Source organism: Barbus barbus (assembly GCF_936440315.1).
Source record: "Barbus barbus genome assembly, chromosome: 48".
Lineage (NCBI taxonomy): Eukaryota > Metazoa > Chordata > Actinopteri > Cypriniformes > Cyprinidae > Barbus > Barbus barbus.
The window spans coordinates 16,259,740-16,279,288 of NC_136726.1; the positions used below are offsets into that span (position 1 = coordinate 16,259,740).

Consider the following 19,549-nt stretch of genomic DNA (forward strand, 5'->3'; position numbering starts at 1 on the left):
ATGTGCCACCCTCGCTGTGCCTCCGTCCATGTTCCGTGGGCTGGACGTCCTTGACAAACAGCCCCCCAACCTGTTCCTGTAGAATTTCCTGTCCATTGTGACAGTCTCGCGGCGAAAACAGGCCCCCAATCGAACTCCTTCTCGGAGAAACTTGGACGACGTCCAGGTCTTTAACATGAGAACACAACTCTGTGTCACCGAAATCGTTCGATGCGGATGACAACGGGGAGAAAACCTTGGCTTTTTGTCCACCATTGAAATGGGCGCATGTGAAGTAAGCCTAGACGGATTACAGGGGACGCTGCCACCATTAAACCCAAAAGTCTGAGGCACAAACTCACTGTACGACCTGCTTTGAAGTGGCGAAGGCATGATATGAATGACTGAACGCGCGGGGGAGACAATCGTGCCCTCATCATGCGAGAATCCAGATCAATCCCTAAAAAGGTTATCCGTTGGCAAGGGATCAGAACACTCTTTTGGAGATTCGTGCGTAAGCCCAGGCTGCTTAGATGATTTAGCACGAGATCTCGATGAGAGCGTGCTTGAGTCTGTGATTGCGCTAATATCAGCCAATCGTCCATGTAATTTAGCACACGAACACCCTGGAGCTGCAAAGGGGCCAGAACTGCGTCCATGCATTTCGTGAAGGTTCGTGGAGCCAGGGCTAACCCAAAAGGAATAACACAGTATTGATACGCTTTGCCCTCTGAAGCGAATCTAAGGAACTTCCTGTGTCTCTTGATGATCTGAATATGAAAGTATGCATCCTTCAGATCGATCGTGACAAACCAGTCGTTTGGTTGAACCTGAGACAGAATATATTTTACCGTCAACATCTTGAATTTGCTCGTTCTGAGTGCAAGATTCAAATGGTGTAAATCCAATATTGGTCGTAAGCCGACACCTTTTTTGGGTGTCTGCAAAATATCGGCTGTAAAAACCTGACTCCGTCTGAGAGGGGTGTACTTCTTCTATAGCCCCTTTCCTCAGCAGAGATGACACCTCTTGTCGCAGCACTGCAGTTTCTTTTGAAGTCACGATCGTGGGAGGAATCCCGCGGAAACGAGGCGGGCCTTTTCGAAACTGAGTGGTGTATCCGTAACGAATTGTGTGTAATACCCATTGTGAAATGTCGGGCAGGCGTTCCCACACGGCTCGAAAATACTTTAATGGCCTCAAGACCTCCATCTGCGGCTGTGATGTGTCCACATGCGTTAGAATTTCCGAGCACGGAAAGCCTGTGGCGTCCGTAAGAACGAGAACTGCATGTGTTAAGGTCGCTGTGTTTCGTTGTATTGGGTCCTGAAGCGTGTTTACGGCAGGATTCATTCCAACAGGATGCATATCGGGCCCCGCTGCTAGCGGCGAAGCGGCAGCTTTGTGGGCCGTCATAAACAGGCCATCCTTGTCAGACCCTTGGGCTGTCCCTCGAACCCTGAAGGCTGAAGCGCGCAGATTGTCTGAGGGGGCGCTCGGAGTAGTGGCTCGCTCTAATGCTGCTTGAGGTGCGTTCTGTGGTGCAGTGAGAGGGTTGGATACACTTTAGTGGTCCAACAGCGCTCTCTAGTGGAGGGCACAGTCCCCGACGATCAGCAGAAGGATCAGGAACTGCCATTAGGAGCCTGAGGACGAGAGGTTTTCGCCGTCGAGCTCAGGTCAAGTCTTTTTCGCTGGCGTTGGCGAGCCGGTGGGTAAAACCTAGGACCCCAATCTTTACGAGGGGTGCCATAAGTGATGGCTCTTCTCGCGGGGTGCCCCGTTGGAGGTGTGAAGATGACGAGCGCGAGCGCGCCGTCAGCGTCTGACGTTGCTCTAATTCCCTGGGCCTGCGCGGAATCATCTGGCGGAAAGCGGCTGATTGCTGCTTCGCTGCCCTGAATGTCTCCACCACCGCAGTGACTGAATCTCCAAACGGTCCATCCTTGGAGATCGGAGCATCCATAAGAAAAGACTTGTCCTTTTCCTTTATGTCGGTGAGGTTGAGCCACAGGTGGCACTCAAACGTCTCCATCCCATCGAACGGCCAACTTCTCGAGCGGTGTGCTTGGTGGCAGTCCGTAGCCCGCCGCAGTTCCTTCACCGCTTCCGGTGTGATGCCTTCTCCCTCGTCGAGCTCCTTCAATAGCTCCACCTGGTAGGCTTGAAGCACCACCATCGAGTGGAGCGTGGCCGCTGCCTGACCTGCAGCCGAGTAAGATTTCCCGACAAGGGTAGACATGACTCGACACGGCTTCGACGGGAGGAGGGGGCGAGACTTCCAAGCCACGGCCGAGTTCGGCGCGAGATGTTCAGCCAAAGTCTCTTCCACTGGCGGCATCGTTGCATAACCACGGCCCGCCATGTCAGTAATGGTGGCGAAATCCGCGGCTGCAGCGTTAGTGATGCGCGCCGAAAACGGTTGCTTCCAGGACCTCGAAACCTCCTGGTGGATGTCTGGGAAGAAGGGGAGCGGTTTACGGGGCTGAGCAGGTGCACGACTAGTTAAAAAAACGGTCGTCCAACTTAGATTGGGACTGGGTCTGGGCCGCCTCCGCCTCCCAATTCAGCCCCAGGTTATCCACCGCGCGAGTGACCACGTCCAACAGCTCACTGTAGGACGGGGAGCTGCGTCTCCCCTGTCCACCAGGAGGGAGAGATCCGCATGCGTCGGCCAGTAAGTCCTCCGACTCCGAGGCCGCAGTGGACAAAACGTTGTCGTCATACAGCCCGTAGCCAAAGGAGATAGCATAGGCCTCCGCGGCGGGCCGTAAATCCTCGTCGGCGAAAACAACGGGCTCCACGAAGTTTTCGCTGACCTCTTGCACTCGATTGGGGGAAAGCGAGTGAAATAGAGAGAACTCCAGCGCATCACTTTCCTCCCGGTCCGGGTCGCACATGTCGCCCCAAGCCATCGCCTCGTGCAGCACCTCAGCAACCGCAGAAGCGACACGGCGGGGGATGGATGTGGGGGTGACCTTGGAGAAAACTTCTACCCTCGAGCACAGAACTTTTAGTCGCAGGCCGTCACAGTGGGAACATGTCGTCAGGCCGCTAAGCTCCGCTTGCGCGTGATGCAGGCCCAGGCATACAACGCATGTCATGAGTGTCCCCCGCTGTGATAAACCTGCCACACGGATCCTTACATCTCCGATGACTCATCGCGTCCGCGAAGAGGAGTTAAACACTGCTCGAAGAAAATATCGCTGAGAATGCGGGATGCTTTCTAGGGCACAGAAAAATTTGCTTTCGCTTTCCTGAAGGAAATGAAATCTGAGTGAAATAGCGCGCAGCACGCAGGTATACTATGCTTACGCATGCGTAAGGCGGTGTCAAGCACTATTTGGCCAGTAGGATTGGCGGGATGGTACTGGGCTTCAGACATTCGTCACACCAAAGGGTGTTCCCATACGGTGACGTCACCGCAGCATTGAAGTAACCTATGAGAGGGAAAGTCCATGACTCAATAGATATAGTTATTAGTTATCAATTTTACTATTATTATTATTTTGTTTTTAGCATTTAAATTTATATTAAATACATTTTAATATATTAATATATCAATAAATGTTTTAAAATATATTTTAAGTCATCCTGTGGCCTCCTAGTAGGCACCAATTCAGTTCACCAATTCAACTCAAAGAAGAAAAAAATCAAAAATCAACTCGTTCCTTTTTTTTAATTCAAAAAGCAAAAATGGAGAATAAGGTAAGGCATTTACTGTTTCAGTGAATGAGTCCAGTTTTTGGAGGATTTTAAAGCAGAAATGTGAAGCTTATTTTCATATAAGCACGTCCATTAAATGTTCTATTAAATTTGAGCTGTAATGCTGCTTAAATTATAATTTTTACAGTTGCTTAGAGTTTATGGCATCATGTCATGGCAACAAAGTTATATAGAAATACATTTTTAAAAGTTAGTAAACAATTTTTATTCAGCTGAAATAGTTTTAACACGTTTTGGCTATACCATTGAGTATTTTAACAAATTCACATGCATATTTGGCTCCTTTCACTTCCATTTGAAGTGTCAATCTGTAACACAGATTTTTTTATTTTTTTATTTTTTCAAGAAAAGGATGATCAAGGCCAATCTTTCTGGTAATCAGCATTATGCCACAAATGCTGTAGATTTTGAGTTTAACATGGACTATCCCTCAAACATGTACTTTCATGCTGCTCACATATTATTGTAACCCAGTTTGTGCTGAATACAGTGTTATCAGACTTTAGCCATTTTTTTAAGATACTGAAAAAAACACAAATGTCAGGGCCCCAAAACACCCTCAGACCCCAGAGGGTTAATGTTTCAGTCCTCATGGCTGTGTAAACAGGAAGTAGCAATTAATAGCTAATTATACTTGCGTTGGCCTGCATACATGACCTGTTTCGCGCTTTACAAATTATACCACAATTATATACTAAATTAGAATGCATTAAGTGGCTCTGAGTTTGCATTTATATCCGCATGTCTTTGACTGCACAATGCTAACGTTAGCCTTTGCATCGTTACTCACAATACTGATTGACAGGGCACACATTTAAACTTTCCCAGCAACATCGTATTCAACCGAAAATGGCCTGAGCCTCCACATGCAGGCGTTTGTTATTCGCTTCCTTGTTTATTAAGGGCTGCGATTCGAGAGCGTACGTGGTTAGGCATGGCTGCCCTCTCTGCCCGTGTTTGCCGTAAGCCTGTTAGTCACCTGAGGAGTGTGAAGCCGCCGTGTTGTTCCCCGTTACTGACTCATATACCTTCTGTGTCATCTCATTAAGTCCTAATTAAATGCATCTCATCTCCTGCCACTGTGATTGCGGCGGCTCGTGCCATGGAAACAGGGATAAAAAAAAAATACTCCAGCTTTGTACGAGAGAGAAGCGTGTTTGTTTACTGTTTTCACTCGGATGGCAATCTTTGATTGGTTCCCTGTGATGTTGATTGTGGGCATTCAGCCTCAAACCTCACCCTGCAGTTTGGTTTCTCACAAATTCTCGAACGCTCCATCAATCTTTTCATCTGATACCTCCAGAAGGAGCCAATAACGTCAAGTGTGCTCCTGAGAGAAACTTGGAGTGGGTCTCTTCGTCCTACAATACCTCCCGGGTCTGCTAGTAGAGATAGTGTGGCACCGGAGGCAGGAGGAAGCAAAGGAGACGTCCTATTTTATCCGCTTCCAGCCCAAAACAGCTGTGGTAGTGGATGGCTCCACCAGTCTTGCACTGGACACTTTGGAAGACTGTATTTCCCCTGACCCAAATGTCCATTGTCTGGGGCATTGCCAGGCCAGACAGCTCATTGTTTTGAGAGATATGAGCGAGTGGGAGCCAGGTTGTATGTGACTGTGCTTCACTTAAGCCTATGTAGCTCAAAAGCCCATTTCACTACCAAAACAAATGTGCAGATACACAAATGTTTTTTATAGGGAAGAGAAGAATAGAGATCTGAATGGGCATTGCAGTGAAGCCCAAATTGGGCCTATAAACAATACCCTGTGATCCAACTTGAGTCAAATTTGACATTTTCAGAACATTTTAGGATATACTGCGTTGATTCACAAACAGCAAATATTACCATGCATATTATTTATCTTATTGTGATTAATTCATGCAATTATTTTTAAGCTCATTGTTTCTTGATCTTCTGGTGAAACAACAGGCTTCTTTCTGGTGATGTATGTGTGGGCTTCTCCAGTCATTTAGTCTGCTTAAACCTTGCCCCTTTCTTACATTTGACTGCAAACTTGCATTGAGATATGCTTCCAAAAACAAAAAACGAATGGATTGAACCAAGATCCTTGTTTTTATTCCATTTCCCTCAGATGTACATTATATGTGACCCAGGACCACAAAACCAGTCATAAGGGTCAATTTGTCTGAAACTGAGAATTCCATTGATGTATGCTATGTTAGGAAAGGACAATATTTGGCTGAGATACAACTATTTGAAAATCTGGAATCTGACGGTGCAACAAAATCAAAATACTGAGAAAATCGCCTTTAAAGTTGTCTAAATGAAGTTCTTAGCAATGCATATTACTAAATGCAATGCATAGTACTAAAATTAAGTTTTGATATATTTACGGTAGGAAATTTACAAAATATCTTCATGGAACATGATCTTTACTTAATTAACATAAAAAATGTATCATTTTGACCCATACAATGTATTGTTGACTATTGCTACAAATATGCATGTGCTACATATGACTGGTTTTGTGGTCCAGGGTCATATATGGTCTGTAACAATTACATTGAGACTTCAAAGTAAAAGTTTGCACATAAAGGCAGTTACGAAGTTAAATGTAGACTGGGTGCTAAGACAGTTAAATTTTCTATGCTTTTTATTTGGTGTTTTACTGCCACCAATGTTCATTTCACCTGGAAACTGCAGTGAATTGTAATATGTATAGGTACATTTTTGGATCTTTTTTCAATGAGACCAGGCTGAATAAAAATAAAATGTACTGTAAGTATTTTTTTTTTTTTTCCTTTTAATAGTTTGTAGTCTGTATGTCATAGCCCAGAAAATCATGACTTTCTGCTTGCTATTGCTAGTTGGTTGTAGGTGGTAATGGTGGAGGAGACATTTGAGTATTTGATTAGACAAAAACGTGCATTACGCCCCTGCTTGCAGAATGAGTCAGCAATACTTTGGTCCATTTTCCAGCTTTTAGGAATACATTCATATACTGTATAATGTATAATTATCAATAAAGAGTTTGTACACCCACATCTCTACTAATTTTTAACATTTTAGAATTTTAGTGGCGTCATTATGTACTGTATGTATAGTTTGGGAATTACCAAGATTTAATATAGACCAGTCATGCAATCAATCAAATTTAGCCACTATTTATTCCTCAACAAATATATTTTCAAACATTTTTGCATGGGCCTTTACATCAAAAGATAGATAAATTCCGTTAAGCACATCCAAACTTTTGACTGGTTGTGTATGTAAAGTCATTCACTAAACAGTAAAGTTTTAATTTCATGGGGTCATGAGTATAACATTTTCAGTTTTTGGAGAACTATCCCTTTAAACCTGTGTGTGTGGGTGTATGTGTGTGTGTGTGTGTTTATCTGGTTGTTGCTGCTGGTGTTGTATACACCTTAATCCTCATTTTTCCAGATCAGTGTTTTTTATATATAATGCTCTGAGTTGGCAACTGTTCCCAATGGACCAACAGAGAAGGGCAAGAGAAACAGGGTGCTGTTGGCATTTTACCAGCTGCTTATTGTCAATTTCTTTCTGAGTTTCTCCTTTGACATGCACACACACAAATCCACATTAGCCTGTGGCTAGCGCTAGCTTATCCATGCTAACTGTTCATTATGAGAACATCCTTGTCGGTCTGTGTGTGTGTGATACGTCCACCCGTTCATTCTCACCTCTCAGACTCTCAGATTCTGTCCTGTCGTGTCATGTCTGAGCAACTGTTTTCCTTATAATTATGCATTTCAGAAGTTGAAAACACTATAGTAAACCATAACCTTCTGTTTCACAGCTCTGAGCAGTGACAACACTAATTGATGCCCTGTGCCCAAGACCCAAAGGAGCATTCGCAATCTCACACTCCTTGCGCTAGAAACGCACTGAATGGATTATTCCCGAAAAGTCATAAATCTTTCACTGTGAAGTGCGGAACTGAGACAAGCGCCGGTCAGAGATCATTAAAGAGACAATTAGTGCACCGACCCGAGGCCCACCGCTCTGCACGCCCCGGACAAACATATCCTTTTCTGTTTTCGTTCTTTTCTTCGTGACTGTGACAGCTAGGCGTAGTATCACAGGCTGTCTCCAGGGGGAGCTAATACAAATTTGGACTGATTTATTGCTCCCTGTTGAGTAGAGAAGAAGATTTTTCTTTGGTGTCCTAGTGTCTACTGTCCTTTTCTGCAGTCCTTGAAGGCCACAAGAAGGACAGTGGTGTCACAGGCACCTTCGGGCCTCTGCGGCATTGTGGGTAGGGATTTGCGATGTATCATGGCTGTGACTGCAGCGGTAATGACCTAAGGTTGTAGGCTAGCCGTCTCATGAGAATAGCCCACATGATGTGGGTTCTATATAAAACCTAGTTCTGTATCTAATGACTAATATGATTGACAACTTATTTGGCTTCGATAACAACTGATACTGTAACTGCTAAACTCACCTTGCCTTTTTGAGTTGGTCTAATGATTAGCATATCACCATGGCCATTTCTGTACAACAATATCTCTTTGGTTCCTGTATGTTATTGAAAAAGGTCTTAGTTATTGGGGGGAAATCATAGACCTCTCAAAAGGTTTAATGCTTCAGTTTTTGAGTGAAAGCAAATTTCAAAGAAGCCAATTTGTGGAAAAAAATGTAAGTCAATTTAGCGCCACAGTGAGCAAAATGCGATCTTTTTTTGATATTTAAATACTTTTGATTTCAAATACTTTCTTGTATTCAAGTTTAATGTGCACTGTCAACTATAAACAAGCCATTCGTAGGTTGATTTACAAAAAAATTTAAACAATGTCTCTGTGTAGCGTACAAAACATGTTGTTTATATGAGCATTCTGACTAAACCAGCATAGCAACACTGGATCAACCAATGGAATGAGTTTGGGGCGGGGCTACCTGTTTGGCTGCAGTTATGATACATTTTTTTTGTGTCGCTATTGGTGCAGAAATGACCATTTATCCACTTACCAATGATTCACTTTTAAAGATTTTCTTGAAACAAAGAAATCTGCTTATATAAAAACAATTGTTTATATATTTTTATATATGTGACCCTGGACCACAAAGCCAGTCTTAAGTCGCTGGGGTATATATATGTAGCCAACAATACATTGTATGGGTCAGAATTATTGATTTTTCCAATGCCAAAAATCATTAGGATATTAAGTAAAGATCATGTTCCATGAAGATATTTTGGAAATTTCTTACCATAAATATATCAAAACTTAATTTTTGATTAGTAATATGCATTGCTAATAACTTAATTTGGACAACTTTAGAGGTGGTTTTCTCAATATTTTGATTTTTTTGCACCCTCAGATTCCAGATTTTCAAATAGTTGTATCTCCGCCAAATATTGTCCTATCCTAACATATCATACATCAATGGAAAGCTTATTTATTTCAGATGATGTATACATCTCAATTTTGAAAAATTGACACTGGTTTTGTGGTCCAGGGTCACATATATAGAGAACAGGGGTTAGACCCCATATTTCATACTCTACATGATGACTTGCCTTTAACAGTTGACATAAAAGGCAAAATGAAATCTGTTATTTTAAAATGCTAAGTCCCTAAAGAGTGATTCGCTAAGCATGTATCCCCATTTGACCTGTATGTAGGCTATTTATTTATTTATTTATCTTTTAATTTATTTTTATTGCTGAGGTTTAAGGCTGGGTGAATTAGCATTTAAAGCAGACTTACAGTATCTGGGACAGTGCAAAAAGCCATGAATAACTGACAGCTGTAGAAAGCAGACAAGCGTGGAGGATGAGGCAGCCGTAGAAACGAGTCTGAACAAAGCAAACGGAGCGATACATTGCTGACAGGGATTTGAATATCCATGTGTGGGAAGGAGGACCAGCTTTGCCTTGTTGAAGAAACTCTGACCTTGAAGACGCATTTGATGAATGTGTATTGGTCTAATAGTCACAGAGAAGCCAGTGAAATATTCATACAGACTTATTTATTTTTGATGGGACTGTGTGGTGTAGGTGGTGGTTTGTTTGCAGCTCATTTCCAAGCAACTCTGTTGTATATGAAGCTAAATGCCATCTATCCTTCAAAACTGTGCAAAAAATATGAGTTTACAAGACAATAGGGCTGGAAGATCTGCCTTTTATGGTCTTCAAGGTTTAGTTGAGGTCGCGAAAAGCATCACAGTCTCGCAAGAACTCCACAGCCGCAATTACTGTCTCGCAGGTGTCTGATATAAAAGATGTTTTCTCATCAGGACTGCCAAGCCCGTTCTGGTGCCTGTCTAGTATCCGTGGCATCCCGCTGATAACACTCTCCTCCTGAGGGAGTGACACCTGTTGTCTGTTGTTTACAGGTAGAAAAGCCCTTCCCATGGTCCGCTGGCTGGCTGAGGGAAGCTTAGGGCCTGCCCCCGGCCCTCGGTTACCCCTTCATGCATAGTTACCTTAACCGCGACTGCAGGCTATGTATCTAATTGCCGTTTTATGGCCGTTTAGCCCTTGCCTTCCCCGTGACTCCTTCGGCGTGTATTATTGATGAGGCGCTGCCATCCCAGAGCAGCTCACCAAATGCTTTCGGGCATTGAAAGCACAGCTCTCTGTCATTTCATTGTCAGGCTTATACATCGGCATATGCATATGCCAAAACCACTCCATGGCCGTTCACAGACGCGCAGATATCGTGAATATCCTGGCTAATTAGACACAGCTGTGCCGTGGCTATATGCGTGCAAAAACAAGGTAAAATAATGTGGCTTTTTACTGCATTTCATTGTGTCTGCTCCCTTTTCCAGCTACACAAAGATGGTCTCATTTTACTGAGGTGTTAATCAGAGATTTGGAATTTAATTACTGAAGTTTGTGCAGTGGGACATATATTCTTTTATATCTAAAGATTATTATTTAAATAAATAAATAATATTATTTATTGTAGCTTTTCTAAAAAGCTAGCTAAGCTAATGTTTATATAGGCCTACAGCAGTTGGTAGCTTAGCATCTAAGCTATTTTTGAGTATTCTTGTGTCTAATCTTGTCTTTAGTATCTAATGCATTCAATAATAGTCATAATAATAATAATTAGCATATTAGCTTAGCTAATTTTTCTGTAGCTTAGCATCTTAGCTATGTTGTGAGTAGCTTGCCCTAGACTGGTCACAGACACTGTCCATTTAACATAAGAATGCTATCAGGGTAAATATCACCTGTTAAGTTGGCTTTCTGAATGTACTCTCAGAAATATATTGTCTATTTCCATCTTTAATAACAATCTCAACCATTGTATTTAGGTTGTGTGTCACGTTTGATGTGTGATTTGATTATTTATTTCTTTATTGCCTCTTCTCCAAATCCAATTTTAGCTGACATTTCTTCTGACTGTAACGAAGTATGACCTTTGAAAAGGACACTTCCTGAATGCGGACGGCAGTTTGGGCAGCTTTGCTACGCTGCAGACGAGTGAAGCCCGAGTAGGCTTTCATGTGTTTGCGGTGCTTCATGAAAAGGCCTTCATGTCATGCGTTTCTGTTGACGTGTTTGTCGTCATCGCCGAGACACAACCGAGAACAGCAGAAAAATGAGCGCACGTAAGCGTGTGCTTTGCGAGTACAATGTCTGGTTAGGAGCTAATGAAGCTTTCAGAGGGACTCAATAATTCCTCTCTCTCTATGCTAATGCGGGTGAATGATCTGTCTCAGTAAGGCCCTTAACCCTCCTTCCCACGTCCCACATGCGTCTGACTCCAAATAGATGACACGGTAATGACATCATTCGTATGCAAGGGCACACGGCGAGACCTCCTCCACCTTTACATGTGCATCGAGTACACGTAGGCATGTAAACATATACACGTAGAGCTGTTATCCAGCTAACAGAAAACGTTTAAAGATGCTCCTGCTCTCATTCACCAATCACCCAAGCCTCGTTCCTCTCTGAAAGTCATTACCGTAATTGATAGTCTGCGATGATCTGAAAGGGTTTATTTGGGAGCTAAACTCCCTCAAGGGAGTAAGACGGTTCACACACATCTTTGTTTATTGTGCTCTATTTTCAAACTAACGGCGTGTATGATTATTTTCCTTTCTTTGGAAATATGTCATTTTTTCATTGAATTACAATTTATGAGAATAAAAACATGAAGGCAGAGCTGAATATTTCTCCTTCTGAATAAATGGGATTCTTCATGAATAGACAACAAAATAGAGCCTGAACTTAATCTCTTACTTATGTTTATTTATTTATTTTGGTCAGTGAAAGAAGGTGATTAACCTTCAGAAGTTCTTTAACTGAATATTAAACAAGATTTTTTTCGTCAGCTTCTCTTTTTAATTTTTCTATTTTATCAATTTCATATTAACAGCAACCCTGTTACAGAAATACTGTACTGGGATTCTTTTTTATTATTATTATTATTTAAAAAATTTTATTTTCAACGCATTTTCTTATATTGTAATCATATTTATTTTTATTTTTAAGTAATTATTTAATAATAATAAAACATTTATTAGTATATTTATATAAATTATTGTTATATTATAAAAACAAAATATTTATTTATTTGTTTGTTTTTTTGTTTTAGTTTCTCAGCCAAACCAAATGTTGGATTGTAGTTATTGATAAACTTACATGTCTTATTAATAAAAAAAAACAAAATAATAATAACATTATTATTATTATTATTATATTTTTTAATACAATAACTTTGGTAAAAGTGTTGAGGTTGCAGGTAATAATGCAATTTGAAAATCACATGGGATTATTTACTTGTCTTTCTGGCAGGTTTTAGAAATTTTAAAATTAATTGATTATTTCAAGTATTTAGTATTTTATGTTTAGCAATGTAGTTACACAGACCAAAATATAAGTTTTTGTACCTATAATGTTTCATTTATTTTAGATTTTTTTTAATGACTCTATTATCTCTATCTCCCAACTTTTTTCTGTTTTTAAAAACATTAAAATCTCTTATAGCTCTCTTAATAAGTCAGACTGGCTAACTGCTTCATCAATATGCAATATTCAGAATCTTCTGTTTTTCATGGTCCAGTTCCCCCAGCTGTTGAAGTCCTTGAAAGTCATTTTCCATTGCAGATTTGTTATTGTGTGAGGGTCTAGCAGGAATCAAGCCTTGACAGACAGCACTTCAGGTTTAGTCGTCCTGATCCCCCAGACCCTTCCTTTACACCCCACTGTCCAGATGAACTCTTCTATCGTGTGCTAAGAATAATAATGTCCCTACCAAAATACGGAGCCCTTGTGTGTCCCTGTGGAGGCCACCTTAATAATCTCATTATAAATTTAATGAGGTGATTAGAATGCCGAGGGCAAGCGGAGCAGGAGTGGGTGCGTTACCGAGAAACTTTCGTTTAGGAACCGAAGGTTATTTTGTTTGTCAATTTATACGTTTTTGTCTGTCTCTTTCCCACTCACCACCTTCTCTTGTCTGTGGTGTGTGTCAGGACGCTCTCTCTGTCACTGGTTAGCTGGTTCCTGCCTCTCTTCCTGCGACACAGGAAATGGGGAGAAAAGAAAGTGTGAGGATTCACAGGCTGAAGTTCCTATGGCAACAAGTCAGAGCAGCAAGCACGTTTTTATTTATTTAATAATTTTTCTTTTTTTGCTACTGGAGATTCCTTATGCGCCACACTAGGGACCGGCTAAGCAGATTCAGATTAGGCACATTAGCATGTTGAAGCGACTTTGTCTTCAACATATCCAACAAGTGGGTGTTTTCGTTTCACTCGGTACCTATCAAGAACTCTCCAGGAAGCACACCTTGTTTACAACTTTGTACCATGATATGCCAAAAGGGCCCTTTAATCTCTGTTTTTTTTTTTCAAAAATATGCATGCTGGGGTTGCTAAACAAAGTTGGCACATTTGAAGAACTGTTCAGGCATATGTTAACTGCAGAAAAAAAGGAGACAAAAAGAAAATAAATATTATTATAATTATTCTTAAAAATTTATTATTATTATTATTTAATAAAATCTATTATATAGAGCATTTTGGTATATCTGTTTTATTATTATTATTATTATTTCTCTTGAGCATTTATTGAAACTAAGCTGTTATTATTGTGGTTACGATGTCAGAGTTATTAACGGATTAACATATTAGCATCCACATTTGCATTATGCATTGCCAAGAGGTTAGTCAATTATAACGGAGGTCATTTATACTGTATTGACATCTTAAAAGGACAGTAGTAAGGGTCAGAAAAAAGTAGATAATGGTCATGTAAACCATTTTGTCTCAACTTCTCTAATGATTTTTCCCCTCATGAAGAAACTTTATTATAAATGGAGCCATTCTAAGTACAAAAAAATAATTTGTAGTGGAAAAGATTGTTAGATTCTTTCTTTGGGGAAACAAAACTAGTTATTCTACGGCATTGCTGTGAAATCTCCTTTTGGTTCTTATTTTTGTCTGCTGGTATGTTTTAATGTTGTGCCAAATACTGTTTATTTTATGAATGAACTTAAGGGAAACATAATGTAGTTAAAATGTATAAAGTGGTCTATTGTTTATATAGCAACAGTATTTACAAACCCTTTTACTTTCATAATTTGACTTATTTTTTGAATGAAAATGATTTAATGAGAAATGTACTTGGCTTGTTTTATAAATGCACTATATAAGGTTCAAAGTATTGGTATTTCTTTATTATTTTTTTATTTTGAAAGAAAAGTCACTAAGGCTGCATGTCTTTGATAAAAATACAGTTATTTTTAAATATTATTATTATAAGTTAATATAATATGTTGCTATTATTTCGTAGGACCAATGTAGCTACACTTGCTAAATTGTGCACAATAACATAAATAAAAATTTATTCATTTTGATTTCATGTTGACTTTACTTGTGCCATAAATTGAAGTTGGTTATCTCAGGTCATACAGGCCCAGAGCTGCATGTAGGCTGATGGGGCTCGACTCCTATTGTTCTCCGTACAGTTGTTCTGGTCAGCTGTAATGAGCTTTTGTTTTGCTGTCAGTAATAAAATGCAGGTGAAGGAATGGGTCAGGGACGGCCAGCCAGCAGGCTTCGGTCCCCTGGAGGCGAAAGGATGTATCTGGGCGCATTGATTATCTGTCAGCTGCTCCTGATAGGATCTGAGCGGGCCAGTGTTGGGGTATTAAGTGATCTGAAGTATTCAATAAATATTGATAATGAAGGCCTGTTAGTGAGGCTCCAGGGTTTTTGTTTCAGCCCCAGGAGAGGCATTGCTTGCTGCTATCCCACAAGGCTGTGTGTGTTTGTGCATGTACTGTAAGTATGCAAGAGAAAAGGTATTTACTTTTAGTTTAAATCCAAACCTTAAGAACTTCGGTGAAAACTTGAACAAGTTTGTACACGTAATACTTTTCATTCCACTGTATTGGTTACTGGACTTGACACAAACATCATTTAGGGACCCTCACTTCTACTTTGGAGTAATGCTTCCATCTCGGCCTACCACATCTAAAAGCTCTGTTCTGAAAACATGCCTTATCTGCTGCACAGTCATTTAGTATTGTATTGAGTTTAGTGGCTTTTAAGGCTCCAGGCCTCTTTCTCCTCTATTTAATTTGTTGTCTTGAAAATGACCAAGTCTCTGTTTATTGGATTTGTGTGGCTGCAAGGTACCGTACCTCTGCGCTTATTCCCTTAACTTTGGGCCGGTCGCCGCACTGCCGTTGTTTGCCTCCCCTGTGTTTTCTTTATCACCTTGTCACAAATAGTCAGTGTTAAATCATTAAACTCTCTCTCTCTTTTTTTTTTCTCCTCTGCAGAAACTTGTCTGGAAACCCTCTGTCAACTCTCTCATGGCAACTCTTTCAGAATCTCCAACTTTTCGAGCTGTAAGTTAAATGTTTTTTTTGTGCTTTCTTTATATTCTCAAGCCTTTATTGATTTTTTGCTGTGGTTAACTGGCAGAAGGATACCCTGCAGGGTTGAATTTCATATCTTACACCATAAGCGAATATAAGCCTTGTTTGTGCATTAAATTATATTTGATCAGTCCATAAATGTTTTGAACCCATCCTTTATGCTAGTTTAGCATCTCTGCATCATGTCAGTACTCATAGGAGGACCTCAGATGATGCCAAACTTGAAACAACATACAAAACTTAAAAAAAACAAACAAACAAAAAAATCGATAAGTTTAATCGCAACATATAATCGTTGCTGTTAATAGTGTTCAACGTTTGTTTGAATATGTCATTAACTAACTGTATGATTTTCTCTGTACATATCTGCCATATGGACATCCAGGGGCGTAGCCATCATTTCAAAAGTGGGGGGGGACGGAATGTCTAGTGTTATACCTGTTTTTTGTTTTGTTTTTTCAGTTAACCCTTGTCTAATTGACAGGTTTTATTTTTAATCATACCTTTTTGCTTAATATGCTTTATGATTATATTATTATATATGATTATAAAACAGAAGGAAAGAAAGAGAGAAAAAAGAAAGAAAGAAAGGAAGAAAGAAAGAAAGAAAGAAAGAAAGAAAGAAAGAAAGAAAGAAAGAGAAAGAAATACAACAGCTTGTCACTGGGACAGTACCCTTAAAAGGACATCTTTGTACCTTATTTACCCCAAAAAGTTTAATAGTTGTACTTTATGGTACATATTGGTACTCTATATGTGCCCCTTTTTGAGTATAAGTTACAAAGAAGTCCTTATAAGGGTACTATTGTTTACATATTTCAGATTGTATTTTGTGTGTGTTGTATGTATAGTACATGGCACACAGTAATGGATACTTGCACATTCACATACTTCTTTATTCTGTTCTGTTCTATTATACATTAGTCTGATTAGTCTATGTTAAAAGAAATATCTTATCTTATAGACAATGCTGTAAATAATCTTTACCTCTGAAGCCTCACTGAAACTTTCTGCCTTATTCACTGTCACTTCTGCCTCTGTCTATAGCAAATAAAGCAGTGTTTGAAACGTACATACAGGGAATAGTGACATACAGAAGAAAATAACACATTAAGTACACTGCTGGACAATAACCAATAATTTGTATACTAAATTATTTTTTTAACACTTTAGAATGATAAACACATTCACTATTAACTATGACTTTTGCCTCAATAAACTCTTCATTTACTGCTTATTAATAGCTTGTAAGGTAGTCGTTGTAGTTGTTAAGTTTATGATTATAGGATGCAGAATATGGTCATGAAGAATACAGAATTAATATGTGCTTAAGTACTAATAAACAACCAATATGCAAGCTAATAATTACCTACTGTAGTTAAAAATGATAGCTGAGAAGTTGTTCATCATACTAATGTTATTTTTTATTTTTCTATATTTGACTAATTATGTGTTTTCTATGATTGGTCCAAATATAATCCTACAAACGCTTGTGTATTAATAGATTTTATACAATATAAAAACAGCCAGGTGTTAAAAGCCACTCTCCTGTCACTGTGTGTCGTCCTAATTCTGTCCTAACAAACCTAGGCTGACTGTTTCTTGTTCATTCTTGACAACACATAAAAACGTCAAATTAGTGCAATAATGACAGAGCACCCCTAAATGAAGATCGGTCCTGTATCAGATCAGTGCTTGCATGTTTGATTGAAATACATCATGTATAGTATTGGCAGAGTTAAACATGTCACAATGCTGCAAACGCTGTAAAAGCTCAGTTCAACATTATCTTTATTCTTATTTATGAGTCACTCAACATTGTGCAACACTATTCGGATCCCACATGCCAATTTACGCTGCTTGACTTCTTCGTAAAAAAGGAGTGAAGAGTTTCTTGCCGCTTTGAACTCATCTCGACCTCTAATGAATGATGGATACAGCGCGGGACCGCGGGACCGCGGGCGCGAGCCTGGGTATGTTGTGAAGTGACAAACTGAGTGACTGATTGCCATGGAAATGTAAACGTCATGTATATCTTGTCTCTTTGAATTTTAAATCATTCTGCATTTATATACATTGCTCCATTAAAACCTCAACATATCGAGAACGTGTCTTACTTTTGGGTGCCAACGGCACATCTCAAATGTGTCTCAAAGGACATTTACATCTGGTCTGTTTCTGATCACATAGCGAAAACCTGAAAATCTGCTGTTTTAAAGTCTTTGGATAATTAATTAATTTGTTATCTAAAGAATATTTAGTATCTAACAACAGTTAAACTACTAGAATTAAAAATTTTTAGGTGCACCTAAACAATCTCAGACAGAATTCATCTGTTGATCAAGTTATTTATAATGGTTGTCATATTATTTAAATAAAATATTAATTTATCTATGTAATTTGTAAACCATTTTTACCCTTTTCTTGCATTGAAAATAGCCTAATCCTTGATGCTGCTACGGCATAAAACAAAACAAAGCAAAATAAAAATAAAAAATAAAATAGCATTTCATTACATTACATTAAAATAAATAGATAAATTCATAAATAGTACAACCAAGTAAATTCCCCAATGTTTACTGAAACAGGCATTATAGTAAATTAAAACTAAAACTGAAAGTAAAATCAAAACCATAAAAAGTTATTTAATGTTTTGTAATTGATGTACTAAGTAACTAAAACTGAAAAAAAAACTATATAGACATACGCATATATGTATAAAATACTAAAATGTCTAAAACACACAACACAATTACTAAAACTTAAAAAAAAGAAAAAAAGTATAATATAAAAACTTTAATAGTATCTCACTGATACTAAAATTACTCTGTATCAAAATAATTTCCCATACAATATTGTAAGTATTATATTAGTACATGACAACTTTGTGAAAGATGATTAGTAGTTGATGTTTTATGATGTGATGTGCATTATATGCTTCCAGTGTAGACTTTGTCTTTGCACTATCCTCTATTTTATGAGCTTTAAATAAATGGTTTAGCAGTTTTGAATGTGTTAATGTTTATTTGGTGTGTGAAAATAGTCATTTGGCAGTGGTAGCCAATCTCAGGATTTCCACAAATAAAGTAAAGCAATTTCATAATTATGTTGGAGGTGCCATCACAGTCCTGTCCAACATGCAAACACCAATCAGCTGAGTGCATAGGGCTTTATCCATACAGGCATCTGTGTCTCTGTGTTCGTGTGCGCGTGACTAAACGTGATATTTTAAGCCAGGGAAGCAGGACAGCTCCTCTGAGGTGGCCCATCTTCTCTGCAGGGTTAGCACGTCCTTTGGAGATACTCCAAGGAGAGGAGTACTTTTGGATTTCCTGAGAGATATCGAACATGTGTTGTCCTTAGAAAAAGAAAAGTGCTAACAAAAGCATGCAGCCATGCATCTTAGTGGGTAACTATCCTAATTTTAGCTGCATACAAGACATGGCCTTCTAGTTAGCATATTTGTCGAGTCAAGTATCTAGTGACACTTTGGTTAATCACTCCCTGCTCTTGACAGAAGGACATTTGTAGCTTTAATAGCAAAAAAAGGAAGTTCAATTCTTACAGTGAAGACTATGCTGTTTTATTTTACATTTGATTATTCAATTTCTGTAGTAGGCTATTAACTGAATACTTTAGACTCCCCACACAATGTTTAAAGCACTATTTGTTTCATTGTATCTTTTTTTTCTCCTTTTTTCCCCTTCTATTTGTCTGTTGTTGTTTTTTTAAATTACTGAGAGTTTAATTTTTTTCAATACATTCTGCTGTTATTGAAAATTTTGCAGGTCTCTAAAATGTAGATGTCATAGCAACCTTATTTACAGAAAATATATATTTGAAATATATCTTTAAATAAATCACTCATATAAAGTTTTGGTCATGTGGCCTACTCAAAATCGTGATTACAACGCTGACATAATAAATGTGATTATGATTTTTACCATAATCGAGCAGCCCTACTTTTTTTCTTCTTCACTAAATTTTACCATGAATGTCCAGGATGAGAA

General features: G+C 39.1%; 1 protein-coding gene across 1 annotated transcript in view; it reads left to right on the forward strand.

Moving 5' to 3' along the window:
• The window catches only part of LOC306866326 (NT-3 growth factor receptor-like), a 98,824-nt gene extending 83,050 nt beyond the window's left edge, over positions 1-15,774 (forward strand). Inside the window, exon 4 of the mRNA XM_079411441.1 lies at positions 15,441-15,774. Coding sequence (XP_079267567.1) covers positions 15,441-15,513 — 73 coding nt within the window. The 3' untranslated portion in view covers positions 15,514-15,774. The remainder of the gene's footprint in view (positions 1-15,440) is intronic.
• The last annotated feature ends 3,775 nt before the right edge of the window (positions 15,775-19,549 follow it).